We start from the raw sequence: 22810 nt of genomic DNA on the forward strand, positions 1-22810 counted from the left end.
TAACAGTCATAAAATACTGTGTTGTCTTTCATGTCTAGTTCAAGGCAGGCAGCATATGGCTCTCACTTATTAAAGCTGTAACATCTCTTTGCCTTGTCAGAAAAAAAAGTCTAATACAGACATTCCCACAGCATTACAGCGTTCCTGAGATACCAAGACAGCCTTTGAATTTATTAGTTCTCTCATTAATTCCAAAAAAACAACAACAACAACAACAAAAAACCAAGTGTAAATAAATATTCGCTCGTCTTTACCTTCCACATTAATATTCACACCCAAATCAAATCAAGTCAATGCACAGCTTTCAGAATAATGTCCTTTTTATTGTCCTTCTCTTTAATCTTGTAGTGCAAACACAGATAACAGAAAGCTTCAGTGCCAATTGTTTCCTTTCAAAAGCATCAGTAAAAAAAGCCGAATCTCACGTTCCTAAGATAACAGCATCGCGGTTACCAAGGCCATGAATAATTGAATGAGTCCTCATGTGAAATGATGAATGTGCAAAGACGTGTTAATTTGTGTCCAAATAAAGGTGCGTATTATTTTCATTTCACCGAGGCCGTTCGTCAAAGGCCGTGACAGACAGATTTGCCATTTCTCTGCCATCTGTATTCAGATGAGCCATGCATTATGGACTTCTACACCCAACAAAGCAGACGATCGATGCTGAAGATATTCATTGATAGCATAAGATTGCGCATTCATTACAGAGAATGTGCACCCTGGCCGCCTATTTCATTAGTCTAAAGAGCAAATAAACGTGCAGAATCCTTATCAGTGAAAGGAATGCATGTGTGATGGTGAGACTCCCAGAGCGAGTGTTGAGCAGTGGTCACGTCCTCGGTGGAGAAAAACTAGACAACTACAAGGGTGAAGGAAAGGCAACAGTCTTTACAACAGTAAATAGACACCAATTAGCAGACTGTTATCCTTCTAGATTTTGAATAATTTCTCATAAATGCATATAAGCATTTCAAAATCATCAGAGTAAATATTGTATAATACAAACTCAACCAAAGATACATTTTTTTGAAACGTGTTCAGAGGGCACATGACCACTACCATCTACCCATCTTCAAATTCAAATACAACAGCCCAAAAGATAGCAGAAGTAAAATATGAGAGCAAGGCTGCTTTTGTGGTTAGATACACAGTAGTGATTTGAAGTTCAGATCTTTAAATGAAACCAGATCTTTTGTGGCAAGCTACCCCCCCCCCCATGTTATGACTCAAAATATTAAAAAACATGAAAAGTGGTACAGTACGGTTCACTATTTGGTAGCTTTTGACAGTGGAAACAGGCATAAAAGTTTACTAAACCGTACCGCACCACTCAGTGGAAATGGGTCATTATTCTGGATATTTATTTAATGTCCAGTGTAATTTTTTTAAGTGTTTATATTTGTATTTATTTAAATGATCATTTAATAATCCTGGATCACAAAATGCCACAGGATAAAATCGTATGTTTTCTGTAAAAATTCTTATGTGGCTTAACAATCCTGATTTTTCCATCATATATTACGTAATTGCAATTTGTATTTTGTTGTTTCTTGTGGGGCTGCGCATCGATGGGTTTACTCTTCAGTGCTTTGACATCCAGTGGAATTTAAACCACGCTTTACTGAACTAAACTGAATTCAACTCTAAAAACTGGACTGACACTATTTCAGTTTAGTAGAACTTAAGAACGTTAAGCTGTTTTGACACAACCTACATTGTAAAAGTGCTATAGAAATAAAGATAAAATAAAGTGAATTTTGTGTTCATGTGGTTTTCCGAGTTTGTTCCTCTGAGGTAACTTGATAAGAAGGGTCTCAGTCCATTCTCTTCATAAGTGGTATTAAGAAACGATTTCTAAAATTGGTTTAAATTATGTTTTAGTAAAATAGTGTTCGGAATTTCTCTTGGCTTTCTTCCCTTAACACTTTAAAATGCAAAGTAGATCTCCAATTATAGAATCTCCCAGTCAAATCTGAAGCAACATACCATGACAAGACCATTTGTTCACATGACTTTAATTTATTCCAATCAATTGTCTGGCCTACAGATTCTATATTAAACAGCACATACTTTTGCACCATTTCATATTTTTCTTTTAATATTTACGGGCGTCAAGGTGGCCCAGTGGGTAGCACGATCACCTCACAGCAAGAGGGTCACTGGTTCAAGCCTCGGCTGGCTCAGTTGGCATTTCTGTGTGGAGTTTGCATGTTCTCCCCGTGTTCGCGTGGGTTTCCTCCAAGTGTTCCGGTTTTCCCTTCAAGTCCAAAACATCCGCTATACAGTAGGTGATAAGCTAAATTGTAAATAGTGTATGTGTGTGAATATGTGTGCATGCTAATGCTGTTCGGTCATGTGATTATGACAACATGACAAATGTAGCACGTCCTAATTCCATTCATACTGCGCAGAATCATGCTTAAAAAACATGCTTCTTTAGTTCCTGCAAAGTAATTACTTGTTCAAAATATGAGAAAATGCTGTAGCTTCTCATGTGTGACTCTAAATGTAATCATTGTGTGTGTAACATTCATCTTCTAGCCCTTCCTTTTTACATGCATATCCATGCAGTACATAATTGATTAAATTGGTGTTGGCATTATTTATAAAGCAACATGCAGGAATGAAATACAATCTTGGCAAGTGCTTGATGCTAAAATAGGGAGTTAAATGCAATCAAGTCTTGATAGAGAAGTCAAGTTCTTATGCTGTTATGCTAAACACTCAAAGTGTGTGTCAGAATGTGTTTTATTTTATCACTTAAAATTTGTTCAGGCTTGCTGTCTTTTTTGACAAGAAAACATTGCACTTTTTATTATAAAAAGCTGACTGCTTTGGCAACAAATAGTGGCCAAGGGCATCTTTTGTTGCTATAACAACAGTAGCCTTGTGCTGTGGGGTGAAGAAATGTAGAAAAAGTTGGCTTGTGTGTTTTTGAAGTTAGTGTGCAGAGGATGTTCTAGTAAAATAATGGTGAATGTCCACAAAAGCAGTTTATCATGAGCTGGGCGTTTTTTTCTTCAGATTGTTGTCAATTGAAGTGCAGCCTTATTTAAAATGACAGCAACATGGAAAGGCACTGAGCATGGTATTTTTGGTTGCACAAAACACTACAGTGGACTTGCTCCCTTCATGCCATTGCATACAGGCAAGATTATACTGTACTTCTACATCAAGTGCACACGGATGGTGAGGCTGTGTCTTTCAAAAAATGTAACTACACGTCACGGTGATGCGTAGCACAAGAGCTATAATTAGTTGGCTTGACAGCAGTTACAAATGTGGGTGGGGCCAAGGGCCACAGTAGCAGAGTGAGCTCAGTGGTGCGAGTGTTTAACAAGTGTCGAGTCACGTGGAGGAGCCCAAGATGGATACTATTGTTTTGTGTTAATTTTATGATTGCAGTTGTTGAAAATCTACTGGTTCTAACCTCATTCTTTCTTGAATGAGTGAGTTTTATCTTCTTGGACTGTAAGTTAGCGTTGCACACATTTCCAGTGGAAACAAAACACCCACATAAAAGCCCACTAAAATTACCACGTTTTTTCCATAACCTATAAAAAATAAAAACAGTTCCATTTAAATACAACATGCAAATAAAATAGCCATCAGCCTTTTGATTGTTTTTTTTTTTCATCGGATTGTGACCCCTGGGGTGTTTACGTTAGTCACCTAACCTTTCTAAGACCTTTACAGCACTACATTACATTAAAAATAAATACGGGCAATGACAATGAACTTCCAGTTGCGATCTCCAAAATTAAACAAAGTAAGGACTTGCGCTAAAAACACTGTGTCCACCAGTCTCTTTAGACGAGGTTAATATTACATTAAGCAAATGAATAAATGTGCATATTTGTGTTGTCAATATGCTCATGTTTACATAGGCCGTTTGGTGTGTGTGAGCTGCGAAGTGCAACATTTGTATTTTATAACCATCTCCGAAAATAGTGGGGGTCTCGCTGCAGTCTATAGAACAATAATGTATTGGATCAAATTCATTATGTAGTGGACATTGTAACACTCACTATGGTAATGCCCATGCTATTTTGGGTTTAGGATTGTGGTTAGTGTAGACATTAATAACTGTAAGGGTTGTGGAGATATATATGTTGATAACTGAGGGTTGGGTTTAGGGTTGGGGTTGATGTAGACATTAATAATTGTAAAGGTTAGGTTTTGGGTTGGTGTACATGTTAATAACTGTGAGTGTTGAGTTTAAGTTTGGGGTTGGTGTAAACGTTAATAACTGACGATTGGGTTTGGTGCTGGGACTGGTGTAGTCGTTAATAACTGTGAGGGTTGGGGTTGGTGTACATGTTAATAACTGTGAGCGTTGGGTATAAGTTTGGGGGTAATATAAACGTTAATAACTGTGAGGGTTGGGTTTAGGGTTGGGGTACATGTTAATAACTGTGAGGGTTGGGTTTAGAGTTAGGGTACATGTTAATAACTGTAAGGGTTGGGGTTGGTGTATGTGTTTAATAACTGTGAGGGTTGGGTTTGGGGTTGGTGTACATGTTAATAACTGTGAGCGTTGGGTTTAAGTTTGGGGTTGGTGTAAACGTTAATAACTGAGGGTTGGGTTTTGGGCTGGGACTGGTGTAGGCGGTAATAACTGTGAGGGTTGGGTTTGGGGTTGGTGTACATGTTAATAACTGTTAGCGTTGGGTTTAGAGTTAGGGTACATGTTAATAACTGTAAGGGTTGGGGTTTGTGTATATGTTTAATAACTGTGAGGGTTGGGTTTGGGTTTGGGGTTGGTGTACATGTTAATAACTGTGAGCGTTGGGTTTAAGTTTGGGGTTGGTGTAAACGTTAATAACTGAGGGTTGGGTTTTTGGGTTGGGACTGGTGTAGGTGTTAATATCTGTGAGGGTTTGGTCTAGGGTTGGGGTAGGTGTAGAGATTAATAATACACAATGTAATGGGTAATTTAATAATTAATATAAATAATCCTTGTTTGTTGCAATAATCACTTAACAGTGCACGTCCACTGCTTATTGGACCTGATCCAGTATGTCATCATGCTACAGGCTGCAGTGAGGACATCTTCCATGTGAGCCTGGAACAGTGCAGCACGCTTCTAGGCAGGGTTTTTAGACAACCATGTTGAAAAATGCTGGACTGGTAGAACATGTTACATGACATCACCACTATGCTGCCTAAATGCTAGTGTCTCTAAAACTGACAAGTGGAAGCATTCTATCTATCTGTCCATCTATCTAGTTTGTTTATGAGAAAAAAAATCCCAAAAACAGAAATATCTGATCATCATACATGTTGCTGTTTACATTACCAAGGAAACGAATGACGCATTTGCATTGCATTGTAAGAGTTTGTTATTAGCACCACAGTGGAAAATTAAACTGATTTCAATGCTGCTTGGACCGGATTGGCTTAATTGACCGAAGCTGACCGAAGGGTAAACACACAGAACTGTTCTGATCCAAAAGTAAAAAGGGGGCTTTAGAGTAGCTCCTTATGCATTTCCAGCATTAAACACTGTCAAAGAAACCCCACTTACTAGTTTAAAAGTATTATTGCAGAGCAACACAGACAGAAGGCAGAAGTACTGTATATGCTCACATATTACTAACAGCAATCTCTCTATGCTGAAGTATAAATTAGGCTTAAGTTTACCAGCATCTTCTCCAGTTTTTCTTGTTCTTCTCATAGGACTGCTAGGTCTTGCTGCTCGTTTGTCATTGGTCAGCTGTCCAAAAGCTGCTTGGCTTGAGCATTACTATCTGAACAAAATACCCTTTTTCAACAAGAAAAGACCCTCTGCAGCGACTAGCTCCATCCATACATCTATATAATCAATTTTATTCATCCATCCATCTATACTCATCTAATGTTTGTTTACACTGCGTTTTTCCAATAGCTTATTTACGTGTTTAACCCACTTAGATTAAATCTGGCCCATTAGTAGCTGTAGAGAGAGAGAGCTGAGGGGGTGTAATGACTACTCTGCAAAGTGGGCTAATTAACTGACAGAGGCCAGGCTATAATTCTTCTTCTGTGGGCTCTTTGGCCTGCGGCTTGGCTCCGATGCTCTCTCCATGACGGTTTCCCTCCTTTCCTCCTTCTCTGGAATCCTGCGCACGTGCAGTGCATCCAGAGGAGCCGCTCGCAACGAGAAGCAGCGGTGACGTAATGCTCCTCGCTGCTCCTGCTCATGAGGGCTGCAGTAATTTGGAGAGGGGAGGAGGGCAGACAGTGTGTGTTGTGTGTTTGTAGGGTGTGTGGAAGCAGCAGGGTTATGCAAACCACAGCATCACTGCAGTATCTGCTTTATCTGCTTCTACAGGCCCTTCAAATCTGTGCACATTACAGGAGGAGCTGACTAAAAAAGATGGAAATTCTGCCATCCTTTTTCAACATTTGCTTACCCTCCTGTGGTTCCAAACCTTGTAAGTTGTTTATTTGTCTGTGCATACAGGAAAATTATCTCTTTTTTTAAAGACCTCTTTCTTAAAGAAAAATATTGGAGGATTGGAAAGCCCTGAAATAGAGCTTTAATTTTTAAATCTATTGAGTCTTCATAATCTTTGATATTTAAGTATTTTTTCTCATGGAAATATAATACAATTTAGGCTATATATTCTAACAAGTATGTCAGAGTATGTTTAATTAACAAGAATGTTTAATTTTTCTTTAAACATATCTGTCATGCTGAATGGAGATGGAATATTGTTTTGTCCATATTTCAACATTTTATTCAGTTATTTGAAATATTTTTTGTTGATTATTAATATATATATATATATATATATACAGTTGAAGTCAGAATTTAGCCCCCCTGAGTTATTAGCGCCCCTGTTTATTTTTTCCCCCAATTTCTGTTTATTGGAGGGAAGATTGTTTCAGCACATTTCTAAGCATAATAGTTTTAAAAACCTATTTCTAAAAACTGATTTATTTTATTTTTGCCATGATGACAGTAAATAATATTTTACGTGATATTTTTCAAGACACTTCTATAAAGCTTAAAGTGACATTTAAATGCTTAACTGGGTTAAGAAGGTGAACTAGGCAGGTTAGGGTAATTAGGCAAGTTATTGTATAACGATGGTTTGTTCTGTATATTACCGAAAAAAATAGATTAAAGGGGCTAATGATTTTGTGGCAAAAATAGTTTAAAAAAATTAATAACTGCTTTTATTCTAGCCGAAATAAATCAAATAAGACTTTCTCCAGAAGAAAAAATATTATCAGACATACTTTGAAAAATTCCTTGCTCTGTTAAACATCATTTGGGAAATATTTAAAAAAGAAAAAAAAATCAAAAGGGGGCCAATAATTCTGACTTCAACTATATATATATATATATATATATATATATATATATATATATATATATATATATATATATATATATATATATATATATATATAGTTATATGAAGTATTAATGCAGACACCTGCATTCAATATACATACTAGGTATATAAAATCCCTATTGAAAATTGAATTTGATGCAGATGCCAAATTAAAACATGACATCTTTGACTGTCTAGGAAGCATATGTGCTAAAATTACATTCAAGAGTTCACATTTAGCTATTGCTTGATACTCATTGCAGGTTTGGCTTCTGTCCCGGGAGAGAGCCTGGCATAGAAGGCATAGAAGGGTGTCAGAGATCAGGTAGGTCTCGAGAGTTTCTCCTAGTAAATGAAGAAAGGCAGAGATGGGGTGGATGGGGATCTTCAAAAATAAAAATAAGAGAGGTAAAACAAACTAAGCTATTTATTGGAGGACTGGATTCATCTGATTGGTTTATTGATGATTGTAAATGCAGGACCACCTACTAGAGCACGTCTTCTTGAAATTAGTTTCAGAGACTTCACTACAGCGGGTCACACACTGGATGCACCGTGACACGGCGCGCACATGACAGTTGGAAATATTGCACACCCGTCGCATGTTATTTAAAATGAAACTATTCAGATGACGCTCTGTGGCACAGCAGAAATATGAACAGTTTCTTAAGTCGTGTCTGGATGGACTTGCGCTGACCCAGCCTGGGCTCTAGGTGTGCCTGCACTGTAAACAAAAAAGTTGATTCAACTTAAAATTGTGAGGCTACTTTTTTGAGTTGACTCAACTTTTAACCAAAGTATTGCACTTGACTCAGTTTAAGTTGAATCAACTCAAAAAGCCATGCAGCACGTTGCATTGCAATTTTAAGTTGAGTTAACTTTTTTTTACAGTGTGGAAAAAGTGACTGTGATTCCTGTTATCAGGTGCAAGTCACGTGTCTCCATTTGAAAAAACTTGAGCATGCCAAAAGACATAACATGTAAATGGTGCCTTAATATTTTTGATATTATATGTTATGCATTTTTTTCTTCATCTATGTAAAGTTTGACACAAGCTACATTGCAAAAGCACTAAAGCAAATAAAGATGACTTGATCTAACTAGCGTTTAATGCATTGCTTTAAAAAAAATAGATACATCTTTTACCACTCGGTTTAACAACATTCTGAAAACGTAGCCCTATATACATTTCTGGAGATCGCGAATTATGCAGCCAGAGCTACAGTTACAGCTACAGAGCTTCTTTTCTCGCTTACCAGTTGACCAGAGTTGACCACAACAATGGGGATCAAGTGCGGTGAAGAACTGTTCCAGAAAGCCAAAAGATAAAATAAACAAGTACTATAAATAACAGGGTGAGAGTGTAGTAAAACGTAACAATCAGGGGGGCATTTATTTTTTAGGATTGCTTTTTAAAACACTATTGGGTTTAGGGAAGGGCAAGGGTGGTCAGTTAGTCGACAGCGTCCTCAGGTGGATTTATGTGAGAACAGCAGGCGCGAATAGCACTCGCGAGAGAAATTTGAGATCTTAAAAAAAGTGTACACAGCGTCCTCTGGTGGATTTACGTGAGAAAAACCAGCGTGAATAGCACTCACAAGACAAATTTGAGATCACAAAAAGCGCACACAGCGGCCTCTGGTGAATTCGCAAAAACTGCAAAAAATTGTAGCTCCTGCAGAGCCGGCCCAAGGCATAAGCGAGCTAAGCGGCTGCTTAGGGCCCCATGGCCACCAGGGGGCCCCCAAGAGTGCATTAAATTACTAACTTTCGTTTTTGTTTTAGTTTGTTGGAGAGTTTGGTTATAGATTATGGGTGGTGCAAATATATCAATATGCTCTGGCGCCAAGAATCGATATTTATGTAAATGTACAAAAGATCTGAATTAATTAATCTACTCTGACTGCAGCCATTTACCGCTGTGGCTGCAGTACACCCAGCTGCCACCAGGTGGCTCTTCCCGTAATGGTGGATCAACAATACATAAGAGACGCACCAGCCTTTTTAACCACTGACAGAAGAGCGATTGCAATTGTGAAACTTTATACAGGAATATGGGCTCACACTATTTAATTCCGCCAAAATATATAAAGATATCAATAATAGGACAAGAACACATGAAGGGTTTTTCATTTATTTACCCCTTGGAGACCTTTGCAAAGTCTTGTAGATGGTATTTTTGCTGAAAATATTATATAAATTAAAAAGAAAAACTTAAAAATAATGCTCTTTTTAAATTGATGAGTAAATAACTAATGTTCTCTACTGCTGGAGGCATTATAAGTGCTCAGAGGAGTCTGTGCTCACCTTTCTGAGTATTCCAATCAGTTACTGTTCTTAAAGAAAATATATCAATCTAGTGGCAATGCAAAATTTTGCATGATTAAAAATAAACCAGGGCTATGCATTAAATACATCAACTAGGTTGGCCAAGTTGTAATAAATATCTTTAGTTTACAGAAAACTAGAAAGCAATAAATTGCTATTTTAACTGTTTTCTAACATGCACAGTTGAAGTCAGAATTGTTAGCCCCCCTGAATTATTAGCCCCCCTGTTTATTTTTTCCCTAATTTCTGTTTAAGGGAGAGAAGATTTTTTTCAACACATTTCTAAACATAATCGTTTTAATAACTCATTTCTAATAACTGATTTATTTTATTTTTGTCATGATGACAGTAAATAATATTTGACTAGATATTTTTCAAGACACTTCTATACAGCTTAAAGTGACATTTAAAGGCTTAACTAGGTTAATTGTGATGCTGCTGCTCTGATTAATTTAGAGATGCGCCCTCTATCTCTGCATTTTTCAGCTTGTTGAACAGTTGTGTGCTTTTATACACAGTTGCAATACTATAAACATGTGCTTTTAATGAAAGAAATGCATCTTATAACTTTTTGATACATTTTTTACTCTTCATTTGCAAAAATTTTTATATATCATGGTTGGTTTTCTTGTGATCAAATTTCACAGCCATGTACTATGAATCATTGACAGTTGGTAAATACTGCAAAAATGCTTTCCTTTTTATTGTTTTTGTCTTGTTTCTAGTCCAAATATGTAAAAAATCTTAAAGAATAAACATTTTCTAGACAGATTTTCTGTGGAAAATGCTTCTTGATTTAATTTGATTTTGATTTAAAGTGATTTTATTTTTAGATATTTGAACTAGAAAATACAAAAAGTATATGTAAGGGAAAAAAAGCATATTTTATAATGTAAGCAACACAGCTACAGCAAATAAAATTGATAACGCGCATATTAAATTTAAAGTGTGCAAATAATCAAGGATTAACGATAATTTATCATATTGCCTGCACCAAGGGGGCCCCAAATAAAATTCTGCTTAGGGCCCCCTAAAGGCTTGGGCCGGCCCTGAGCTCCTGGGATGTATTTTGCGCTCTTTAGAAATGTATATAGGGGTACGTAACCAGAATGAGCCTGGGTCACGGTTTAAATGTGCAGTTGATTGTTATGATGCTTTAATTGTACTAAAGCAACAGGAAGAAAATAAAAAGTAGAGGACATTGTGTTTACAGCAGATAGATGTGATTAAGCAAGAGTTGCTTCCTGTAGTTTTGAGCAAGCAGTCCACCGGGCACATGGCTTTTTTTCCAGCACTGAAGTGTTGCAGGAAATTGTTAGGCTGAGTGGCCCATTTACACGAGCAGGTAGAGACATTTTATTTCTGGCAGGAGTCCAAAAGAAGCTACGTCAGGGAAAACAGCAAGAAGAGATACAGCCTCACTGACTGACAGCGTTTTTCACAGCGACAGTTACTGGTAAAGTTCTAGAAAGCGAACAAGAGACAGCCTGAGTGAGAGAAGAGCAAATCAAACGCGTCCTACATTTCACCACTGCGCTTCTGCCATCAAATGCTACCCAAGGTGTTTCGACTCTTCGGGAGACATTGAGCTTTCTGCATTACGACTGTACTGCTGGCTTCCATTTTTGCTCGATGTTGTTTTGGACTTGTAAGCGTGCAAGCAAATCTCACAGGAAAGTCTCCGATGAGTCTGGAGCATCAGACGCCTCTCTGCTCTACCAAACACCATGAGCAAAACTGCCTCCAGACCTGCTCCCAATGCCACACGGAGCAGACGCTCAGATCCTCACAATCCTCCAAATAAAACTGGATATTCACAGCTCTGTTGTATTAGGAGCTCAGGACCCCTGCTTTCATAAATCATTTCACAGCTTTGATAGGAGAAATTCTGACATTCCCTGGGCACTTTTGTTTATGGAAGATTATGAAGAACAGAAGACAGCACATAAAGGCACTGAAGCTTTAACTGCTAGACAGAGCACTGCAATGCACAAAGCACAAAAGCACAAATCAACAGAACCGGCAATTCTGAAGGGCTGGTAAGATGACCATTTTACGAGGGTTTATTAATGGGGTTCAACTAAAAGGTCACCACAATATCAATCTGAAGGTTTTGAAGAGTGTCATGACTTGTGTGTCTCAATATAATGTAAATGATGTCTTGGACTATAAGTGTGCTATTATTTTCTGTTTTATTATTATATTATCTGTTTCTGTTGTCAACGCATCACAACTGGGAATATATAATACTGATACGATGCCATATCGTGTGGCTTTTGATTATTTTCAGAACACCAAAAAGAGAAGCAATGTATGTATTTAATTTTGTTTCTAGGCCCGTTCGCAGCAAACATAATAACTAATAATATAATGATAAATAACATACACTGATAATGATTACAATGTGTATTTTTAGATTATGCTTTTCCCCTTGCATTACCTCTTGTAACCAGCAGTGTGCTGTTAGCGCATCTGCCAGTGAATCCAGCTTGTGACATGTAATCAATCTGAGTGTATTTAGTGATCCCTAATAGAAACAACATTATTTTTTCCCAGCAGGAAGGAGGCAAAACAAAGACTTAAAAATGACTGTAGCACTGATTCTTTTACTTTTTACTAGTGATAAGTTACTTGCTTCCATATATTTTGTACCATTATTTCCAAATTTCTGATGCACAAAGGAAGGCATTGTGTCAAAACGTCTGTTTTGTGTCTTCTAACAATCTAAAATAAGGCTATATAAAGTAAATATTTATCGAGTACAAATAATGACTTTCTGAATGTCATTATTTCCAAACAAATTATTTCCAAGATTGTCATTATCTTTAAATAATCTTTGAAGAGAACTTAACATCAAGCATTGAGTTTCTATAGAATGTCATTGTAGCTTTAAATTTCATGAGCCCTTTTTACCAGTATATTTTAATGGATTCTGGCTAGCTGTCATTGTTTTATTGCTTATTTGCGGTGAAAAAAAATCTGAAAGTGATCCTAACAATAATGTTTCTCTACATCTTTATCATTTGGTCTGAAATCTTTGATTTTTTTACATTCAAAAGGAATTTTAGAACGATGTCTTTATCCTTATATTTTGAGTTATTGTGGTCGGCACCAATAGCCTAGTGGCACTGTGCACCGACATGTATAGCATGGAAGTACAGACAGCAAACTGAATTTGATTCCAAACTTGAGGTCCTTTGCTGATCCTTACTCCTCTGCTCCCAATGCTTTCCTGTCTGAAATCTCCACTGTCCTATATCATAATAATGAAACCCCCCCAAAAATATATTGTTTATTTTATTTTTCGGCTATATATATATATATAGTTGAAGTTATTAGCCCTCCTTTGAATTTTTTGAATTTCCCAAATTATGATTAACAGGGCAAGGAAACTTTCACAGTATGTCTGATAATATTTTTTCTTCTAGAGAAAGTCTTATTTGTTTTTTTTTATTAGGCTAGAAGAAAAGCAGTTAATTTTTAACCACCATTTTAAGGACGAAATTATTAGCCCCTTTAAGCTATTTTTTCGTGTCTACAGAACAAACCATCATTATACAATAACTTGCCTAATTACCCTAACCTGCCTAGTTAACCTAAGTAACCTAGTTAAGCCTTTAAATGTCACTTTAAGCTGTATAGAAGTATTTTGAAAAATATCTAGTCAAATATTATTTACTGTTGTCACAGCAAAGATAAAATAAATCAGTAATAAGAAATGAGTTATTAAAATTTTACACCTTTTACAATTTTACATTTACACCTGCTGTTCTCACATAAATCCACCAGATACATCTGTCGAATGACTAACTGACCGACTGACTGAAAATACAGTCCTCCTTCCCTAAACTCAATCAATAGTGTTTTCAAAAGCACAGATTGACCCGCTTATCCACTTCCCTAAACCCAACCGACAATGTTTTCAAAAGCAATCCAGAAAAACAAAAGCCCCCGCCTAATTTTTTCCAAATTCTCACCCTGTTATTTCCATGTTTATTTTATTTTTTGGCATATGTCTTACTTTCTGGACAAACTGGTAACAACAGGAAAGCCATCCTCATGTAGGTAAGCGGTCAGCTGGTACCACCTGGTAGCATTTGTTTTAAAGACGAAATGCAACCATACTTACTGTACTTATGACTTAATAATTCGCAATCTCCAGAAATGTATATAGGGCTATATTTTCAGAATGAGCCTATGCTGAACTATAGCGGACACCACATGATTTATAACATTAAGTAATAAACAAAAGGTTCAGAAAACTCCATTTTGATCGCTAACTAATTGTTAGTTGCGTAATCATTGTAAACAGTTAAATTTTACAAATTGGCCTAAAAATTATGTGGCGGCCACAACAAATATACGCAGACTCACATTTTCTCTAATAAATGGCCACTTTTGGCAAGGCTCTTGAAAAAGCACTCCACTTCTCTGCTTCTTTTATGTTTAGTGGCAGCGTTGAGTTTTTCCTCACTCTCTGTCCCTCTCCATCACAGTTTTATAGACAGGATGAGATGTGTAAAGTGAAAGATGACAGTAAACCTGGGAGTTCTCTCTCCTCAGTATACTGTCCTAACCTCACCCTTTCAAAGTGGATTGGTGATAGCAACCAAAATGCATAAAAAAGCACACTTAGAGTAAGAAAATACTGGCATCCCTGATGGAAAAAAGCTTAGAGTAGAAAGTGGTTGTCTGTTTTGCTGGTTTTAAAGTATGTCTGAGCAATTCAACTGCTAAGGTTGAAAAAGCAGCTGGCCAGGTGTGTAGACTAGCTGAACCAGTTTAAATCAGCTAAGCACTTTTTTTCTTCTTTTAATGGAAACATCCTAATGTTCATCCCTTTCCAAATTCCAGGTGGCTCATGTTGCTATGAACATATTTGTGTTTTGTGACACTACCTTGTGAGCTAGAAATAAAGAGTAGTTAATTAATTAATTCATTCATTTTCTTTTCGACTTAGTCCCTTTATTAATCAGAGGTCACCACAGCGGAATGAACCGCCAACTTATCCAGCACATGTTTTATGCAGCGGATGTCCTTCCAGCTGCAACCCATCTCTGGGAAACATCCATACACACTCATACACCACGGACAATTTAGTCTACCTAATTCACCTGTACTGCATGTCTTTGAACTGTGGGTGAAACTGGAGCACCCGAAGGAAACCCACATGAATGTGGGGAGAACATGCAAACTCCACACAGAAACGCCAACTGACCCAGTCGAGGCTCGAACCAGCAACATTCTTGCTGTGAGGTGACAGCACTACCTAATGCACCAACGTGTCGCCCTAAGTAAATTTCCATCTGTTCGTTTTAAGGATATCTATCAAAATGACAAAATGTGTGTTTAGAATATATAAGAGATATAAACATATAAAGCTTGTAGTTTGTCACCTGTTGCCTAAACTGTGATCTTTTTCACATCACCTCATACTAAACTTTCTCATCAAATCTTGACCAATCAAATACTCTCTAGCATCTGACATGTCCCGCCCCCTTTAGGAAACTTTTTATTTGTTGTGCTTGAGCTCAACCGCTCTCACTGGCAGAGCAGTGATAAAATTAAACGCTATTGGCTGTTTTTTTAAACATTTGAGATTACGTCAAATATCGAATGAAAAATGTGCATTTCAGAGCACCTCATTAAGCACTAAAATTCAAATTATTATCAAATGGTAGCTTTAACAACATAGATGAATCTCACACAAGTGGTGCCTCTGTGAAAGGAGATGAAACATAATATCAAAATATAGCAGTAGTTCTCAAATTTTTTTCATCAAGTACCACCTCAGAAAAAAATTGTCTCTCCAAGTACCACCAAAATGAGCAGTATTGAAACAAAGTAGCGTAGTAGGCTCAGTAAAGCAGCTACAACTCAGCACAGTTAAAAAAACGTGGCAGATTACCTCAGAAATATAGGCTATATGTCATATATGACATATTATATACATCATTTTTGCTAAATTTTGAAATATGTAGCATGTACATGACATATTTTATTCCTCAGCGTACCACTAGAAGGAAGCCTGCGTACCACTAGTGGTACACGTACCACAGTTTGAGAACCACTATAATATAGTGTTTCTTTTAATGTTTTTATGGAGAGAAGGTCATACACAAATTGATTTAAACCCTTAACGGTTTTGATTGAATGATGTCTTCCGTTTACCTGAATGACAAAAATAAAATATTTCACTCAACCTGTAACGACAGTAATCAAGGAGTCCATCTTGTTTTGCTGGAATACAAGTAAAAAGTATAAAACCTACTTTACCCTACATATAAAATCTTTTGTACTCAAAAATTGACGTTTAGACTACTTAAAATATGTTGAAACAATGCAATTCTAGAGTTTTTATTGTGACAACTCAATTTATGTTTAATACAGTTATATTTGTAAATACTAATAGGTTTACTCGATTCCTTCATGTTGTCTCAACACAAATCGATGTGTGGAACCCAGCATTTTTCAGTGTATATGCTCAATAAGATAAATAGCGTTTCAGTTACAAATAATATAATTAAATATAATTGATGGTTTAGTTTTATATAGCACAGGATTTAAAGATCAGATTTATATCCATTCTGTGCAGACACATTAACTGTATGTGGCCAAATGTAAACACCACATATAAATGCTCCTATGAGCTGTATTTCAGAAAAGTCCCAAACTATATGGTCATATTAATTAATTAATCCCCAAATGGGGTGTCAGCAGTGTAGAACCGACCGCTGATACTTAGCCGAACTGTCTGAAGTTGGCTTATTTAAATGGTCAACAGATGGCTTGGTGTGCAAGTGCCTAATGAATCCTCAATAATACAGTGCGATAATTGCATGTTTGTGTGTTGTGTTACCTTGCACCGCCAGGAGCTTGTGTGTTTGTATGATGATGCAGAGCTGGAGCACGAGCTGCGGTGCGCTCTCCAGGAACGTGGCCAGCAGATGGAGCATGCTGACATCTGCATACTCATACACCATCCTCCAGTAAAACCTCCAGCGGTCATTCTCTCCACTCTGCCTGCTCCTGATGCCCAGGTAGATGGTGTGGAAGTACCTGTGCGAGACAAAAAAAAGCCCTTTAAAACGTCTCTCGCTATGAACCCTCTTTGACCTCTCGATTACAGAGCAGAATCTGCAGACGCTCAGCTCAAGGATCTCAATGATTTGTCTGCTCTTCTTTTCAATGTAAACCTACATTTCTTTCCAGCTATGTTGGTCTCTGTGCTGTTTTGTCAACAAGATCCACTGTGGATGAACCCATTTGAACTGCTGATGAATCCATTATTTAATGTCAAAGCCGATGACTCAACACAACAGCTCTAAATGATTTAGCCAGAAATGGAACTTTGTGTCAGTGTTGTATAAATCAAGACAACATTCTTTCAAGTGTGTTTAAATGCTTTCCATGAAAAGGGCACACAGCTGGGGCTTTGTAAAATGGGATATTAATTATGAAAATGAATTTAAAATTGTTAACTGTTAACGCTCACTTGACTTGTTCATTAATAGCTGTAAATACGAACTGTTTATTGTAGAATTATTTTCTAATTATTTTCTAATTGAAATTATTTTCAATTTTTGGTATATCTGTAAATGTTTTATTAAAATAATAATAAAAGCATTTGATAAAAATGAAAAAATCATCAAAATAGCAAAAATAAATAAAAATATAAATCCATACATACATTTGTGAGTACAATGGCAGCACAAAAAAATTGCTAAATCAATAATATATAAGTAACAGAGTGGTTTACTAAAATGAAATTAGTATCCCAAGTGAAACTGTCCATGTCAACCTTTTTTAAAGGTGCCATATACTGGTGTAATGTGAAGGACGCTGGACAACTGGGTGCAGATCCAAATGCAGGTTTTTTACAGATGGTCAAGCAAGCAACGGTCAACACAGGGGCAAACAGATGTAAACAGGCAATCCAGATTCATGGTCAAATGACAGGGGAACGGTCACTCCCGGTGCCAAACAATGCAAACAATAAACAAACAAAGCAAAGATCAGTACACGGCAAGTCAAGGAAAAAGTAAAGGCAAAGCAGGTCTTAATGTACAGTTAAACAAGACTCAGCACTGAAGTGTGTGTGTGTGTGGTTTATAAAGTAATCAGATCATGAGCGGCTCCCAGCCATGAATGTGTGAAATCGACAGAATCTGGAACAGGTGCATGCGAGCGATGCATGACTGGAGTCTGTAGTCCATATAATGGCGGATTTCTAGTCCTTTAGCGATCTGCGTGTTTACCAGCGATCTTCCAGAAATCTCCAGAAACTATGAAACAGAAATTATGCTCATTTATTACTCAATAAAACGCCCCCTAGAATCCGTGCCCTAGTAAAGCTTTATGTCTAAAGCTTTATGTCTATTATTGACGTTCAATGAAGTGTATTGCTATTCTTTTACTTCAGAAAAATTACCGTAAGAGCTGAAACCTGTTACGCCATAATAAAATGTGCATTTTTAAAATAAGTGCACATTTATACTCAGCAGTCGATTTGTTTGTTGATCATTACAAACATATGCAACAAATTTTACAATAAGCATGATAAAGATAGAATATAAAAAAGACTTCATGATTGAGCTGAGTGGAGGGGTGGGGATGAATAAATTTATAATCCGTATATTTTGCATCCTGACATGTCATGAATGTCAAGAAATGGCTTGCTACGTTGTTGCATATTAATATTTCGAAAACAATAGCTGCTTCCGAAATCTCCTACTACTCATGGCCAAGTAGTACATTTAAACTCAAATGCAGTGTCTACAGTACTAAGTTCTACTTGAAAAGTACGTTCTATACAGTATGCCTGTCTGTAGTATAAATGGAACTTGGTCGTACTACATCCGTCAATTTGTCATCATCACCTAACCGCATCAGTTGAGTCGTTTCGCGGTGCATTATGGGATAGCATAGCTTCCATCCAATGGGCACTTCAAAATCTTGGAAGTAGTAGGTCATCTAGATACTTCTCACATATGTTTTTTTGAATTCTATGAAATCAGACATACTACTTATCTCGCATACTATTTTTAGCATACTATATAGTATGGAAGTATGTAATTTTGTGACACAGCTAATCTGTTGCGGTTGTATTTTTGCAGCATCTAACTCAATTTTAAAAATAAATGTCCCAAGCCTGGGGCATGCATATTAATAATCCTGCGTACAACATATGTGGCTGCTAAACTTTTAATGACGTGGCTTGTAAGGTCTCGGTAATGCACAATGTGTGACCTAAAGTAGCTAAATGCAAATGCTGGGAGAGTGCCCTATGAGCAACGCAACAGTCTGCATGCTGTTTAGATTGGCCTGAATTTTACCATGGATTTACTATCGCATAATTTACATGTATACCCATTTCTATATACTGATCTCTTATTATTCGACTATGTCTAGGTACAGTATACCCAGATTTTCTTTATAGGGCATCTTTAAAACACACTTCTCTTTATGTGAAACAGCATCTAAAGGTTCTCACAACAAACACCAGGGATGTGTTTCTACAGTGCTTTTAAAGCAGTCATGGGACAACACAGTGTCCAGTATAAATGGAAATAGCCTGTAACTATTACATTAAAAGAAAGTAAAGAAGCTAAATTATTCAGGAAGTTTTTGTGAGTGAATGTTGGTCAAGCATCTGTGGTTGAAATCACTCGCCTCTTCATGGGCCTTTCTGCCTCTTTAGGCAAACACAGCTCTTTATTTGCTTGCTCATATTAGCGTTAAAATGCTCCTGTGCCAAAACTAATTATCGCATCCAAATTCACCTTTTTAATCATTCTCCTAAAATGTAAATGTAAATTAATATTTTAATATGCACTTTTGCAGCAACGCAAGGAATACCAATGAGGTTAAACACTTCTTCTGCTTGTGTTAAATACATATTTAGCATTTACTAAAAGAATCTTTAATTATGTTTTCCAGAAAATGCTACAAATTACTATAAGCTGCACTGTGTCAAAATTGCATTGCATTGCACTGGGATATAATATAAATCACCTTTTATAATTTTATTCAGGAAGTATATGTAAAATAGCTTACCAGTACAAATATTGCAATGGTACTCAGAATGAACAAAACAGTCTAAAAAACTAACAAGCCTAAATCAAGACTAAACTAACTAGGTCCCTTTGATTACAATGATCAGAATAAATAAGTACACCCCATTTTGAAAATTAAGATTTTTATTCATTTCTCAGTAAATATAGATCATATACATTTAGTGCATTTGAACAAAACATATTTATTAAACAGATATATTTATTAAAACATTTTTTATTCACTAAATATCTTTAGAAATAGAAATATAACATTTAAATGAATGCTAAATTCATTGCTAAAACAATTTACAAACCACAAATTTTCAACCAATTTTTTTCTCTTGATTTTTGCTTTTTAAAAAAAATCAAATTTCATATGTTTCCCTAACATCTAAAATTGAGCTACTAATTTTTGGACCATTATCATAAGTTATTTTGTTAGATTAGCTCCAGGCTTTAGAACTGATTAATCTAACGTATATGCATAAATAAAATGTTTTAATGCTTCCTACAGACCTTTTTCATGGCTGCTGCATGGAGGGTGCCATAGTGACCAGCGTCTTCCAGTAGAATGCTAAAAACTTTCGTTCACAGCGTGTACAACTGGTAATTTGCGCTCCGAAAATGGGTTTCAATAACGTTTTTAATATGTTACAGAGTGTTTTTGTGACACACAACTTAGAAATGTGTCTGTTAAAGCCGTTATAATCTGTCACATGTGGTTCAAGCGCTTCAGAAATACGAGAAAAACGTTCTCCTAGTTCACGGGTCTGCCGTCAGAAATACAGTGTTAGCTCAGTGGCTCTTTAACACACACACAGAGAGAGAGAGAGAGAGAGAGAGAGAGAGAGAGAGAGAGAGCAAGAGAGAAAGAGAGCAAACCAGAGTACTGGCATGAAACTTAACAGGTATGAAAGTCATGCAATTTACAAAAATGACCAATGAAAGTCTTTTATTGATCCTCTGCTGGCTGATTTGCGTTCCAAGAAAAAGGTCTACAGAAAATATGAATTTAAATGAAAGATTTGTTAGGGGTGTTCTCATATGCTGAGCACTGCATATGCATGGAATTAAGAAGTCCAGCCATATAAAGAGAATTAAATCCTAACATTTATATAGTGCTTTCCTGGACACTCAAAGCGCTTTACACATTTTTGGGGGGAATCTCCTCATCCACTACCAGTGTACAGCATCCACCTGGATGATGCGACGGCAGCCATTTTGTGCCAGACCGCACACCACACACCAGCTGATTGGTGGAGAGGAGACAGATTGATGAAGCCAATTATGATATGGGTATGGTTAGGAGGCCATGTGGGCCAGTGGGCAAATTTGGCCAGAATTCCAGGGTTAAACCCCTACTCTTTTTCGAAAGACATCTTGGAATTTTTAAAAACCTCAGATTAACATCTCATCCAAAAGATGACGCTTACTGAACAGTATTGAGTCCCAATTAATATACTGGGGTGTAAGGACACGCACAGACCACAGGTTGAGCGCTCCTGCTGGCCTCACTAACACCACTTCCAACAGCAACCTATAGTGTTCCATCTGGTCTCCCATTCAGGTACATCCCTGTTTAGCTTCAGTGGGCTACAATGTGAGAGTTGCAAAGAGCTAGCTGCCAACTGAATTAGCAGTATAAAGCAATACTGAATAACACTGTCTTTATGACAAGCTGTCCACTAAAAGTTTAAACTTGAGAATATGTATACTATTGTCCCGTACAATCTACATTTCAAATGTCATTTAAGAAAAAAGAATCAAATTTAAGAGAAGAAAATTATGTCTAAAAACTACATTTTATTAAACTTCTAGAAATTTTACATAATACATTTCATGATTTTAATTAATTTGACATTGACTTTTTGAGTACTCAATTAATTATAACCATCAAAAGGAAGCCCAGCAAAAAATAAAACAGTATAAAAAGTTATTTTGGAAACAAAAGCAGAATTTGGAGAAAAACTGATAGAGCTCTACAAATATGACTGCAGCTGAAACTAGCACCGTATTTATAGTATTTGTTTTACTGGGAATTATTTTCTTGGAATATCCCAGCGCATTTCATATGATAAAAATCACATCTGAAAGTAATCCTGATATAACTTATAAACAGTAATGGCTAAAACCGATTTACTTACAGCGGAAGACCATCTCACATAAAAACAAAATCAATGCTTTAAACACCAATTAGTATCTGACAACATTTGAGATCAAATCTTCTCATTTAATCAATTCAAGCCTCTTGAACCAATTCACTTTTAAAAACTCTCAAAAAGGTGGAAAATCTGTAGGAATTGCTATGGCAACACTGGCCTCTTCGCAACAGTTGTGCAAACCTGCTGCTTTGACAGAAAAAGAAAAGGCTTAATGTGACAGTCAAACAAACCTGTTCACAACAGCATGAGCGACTCCTTTAAAGTGCTGTGTCATCTGCTAATAGAAATGGACTGGTGGTCAATGGTGTTAAGGTCTCTCAGTCTGAGGTCTATGATGCTAAAGGCATCCGCTTCCAATGATGTGGCTTTGCCAAGTGAACTGTTCCTGCATTTTTTCCCTCATCAATCCCCACTGTGTAGTTTACCTTCTGATCCTAATGGGCACCCAGCCAAAAGCAGACACACACTTCCATTCTCTCTCCCCTGAGATTCATTAACAGCCTATATTAGGGTGCATATCATGAAAATATCAGACTTTTTCCATGTTTAAGCTTATTAATCACCTACCAGTGCATCTACCAACCTGGAAAACATAAAAAAGAACAACCCAGTGACTTTGATTTGGTAAGCTTTCTCTGCGAGCATGTAGAAAACAAGCCGCTCAGATTTCACTCCCCTAGTGACACAGGAAGGGGATCTTATTATACCACCGGCACAGGAAATCTGCACATTTCCACCCATGTCACCACTATTTTGTTTTCACAGACGAAAATGTTTAACCAGTAATACCAGTGATAAACAAAACATGCTAGTCCACTATTTCTATTTATTTGCTCTGGCAGCTAAAACATTCATACTGTCAAAACAATTGTATAAAACATTCAAATGATCCATTCCTGGATTTACAGTACCATCAAACATAAAAGTCACCATAGAC

At 36.8% G+C, this 22810-nt stretch overlaps 1 protein-coding gene across 2 annotated transcripts in view; it reads right to left on the reverse strand.

Moving 5' to 3' along the window:
- The window catches only part of xkr4 (XK related 4), a 109807-nt gene that overhangs the window by 9486 nt on the left and 77511 nt on the right, over positions 1-22810 (reverse strand). Inside the window, exons 2-3 of one of the 2 annotated variants that reach the window (XR_015477964.1) lie at positions 14844-16715; positions 12272-14761 (exon numbers count right to left, since the gene is read on the reverse strand). Coding sequence is in view for 1 of the 2 variants with exons in the window: in NM_001012258.2 (NP_001012258.2) it covers positions 16516-16715 (200 nt within the window). In the remaining variant the exon portion in view is untranslated. 2 annotated transcript variants of the gene reach the window in all.

Source organism: Danio rerio, chromosome 2 (assembly GCF_052040795.2).
Source record: "Danio rerio strain M-AB ecotype USA chromosome 2, GRCz13ab, whole genome shotgun sequence".
Classification (NCBI taxonomy): Eukaryota; Metazoa; Chordata; class Actinopteri; order Cypriniformes; family Danionidae; genus Danio; species Danio rerio.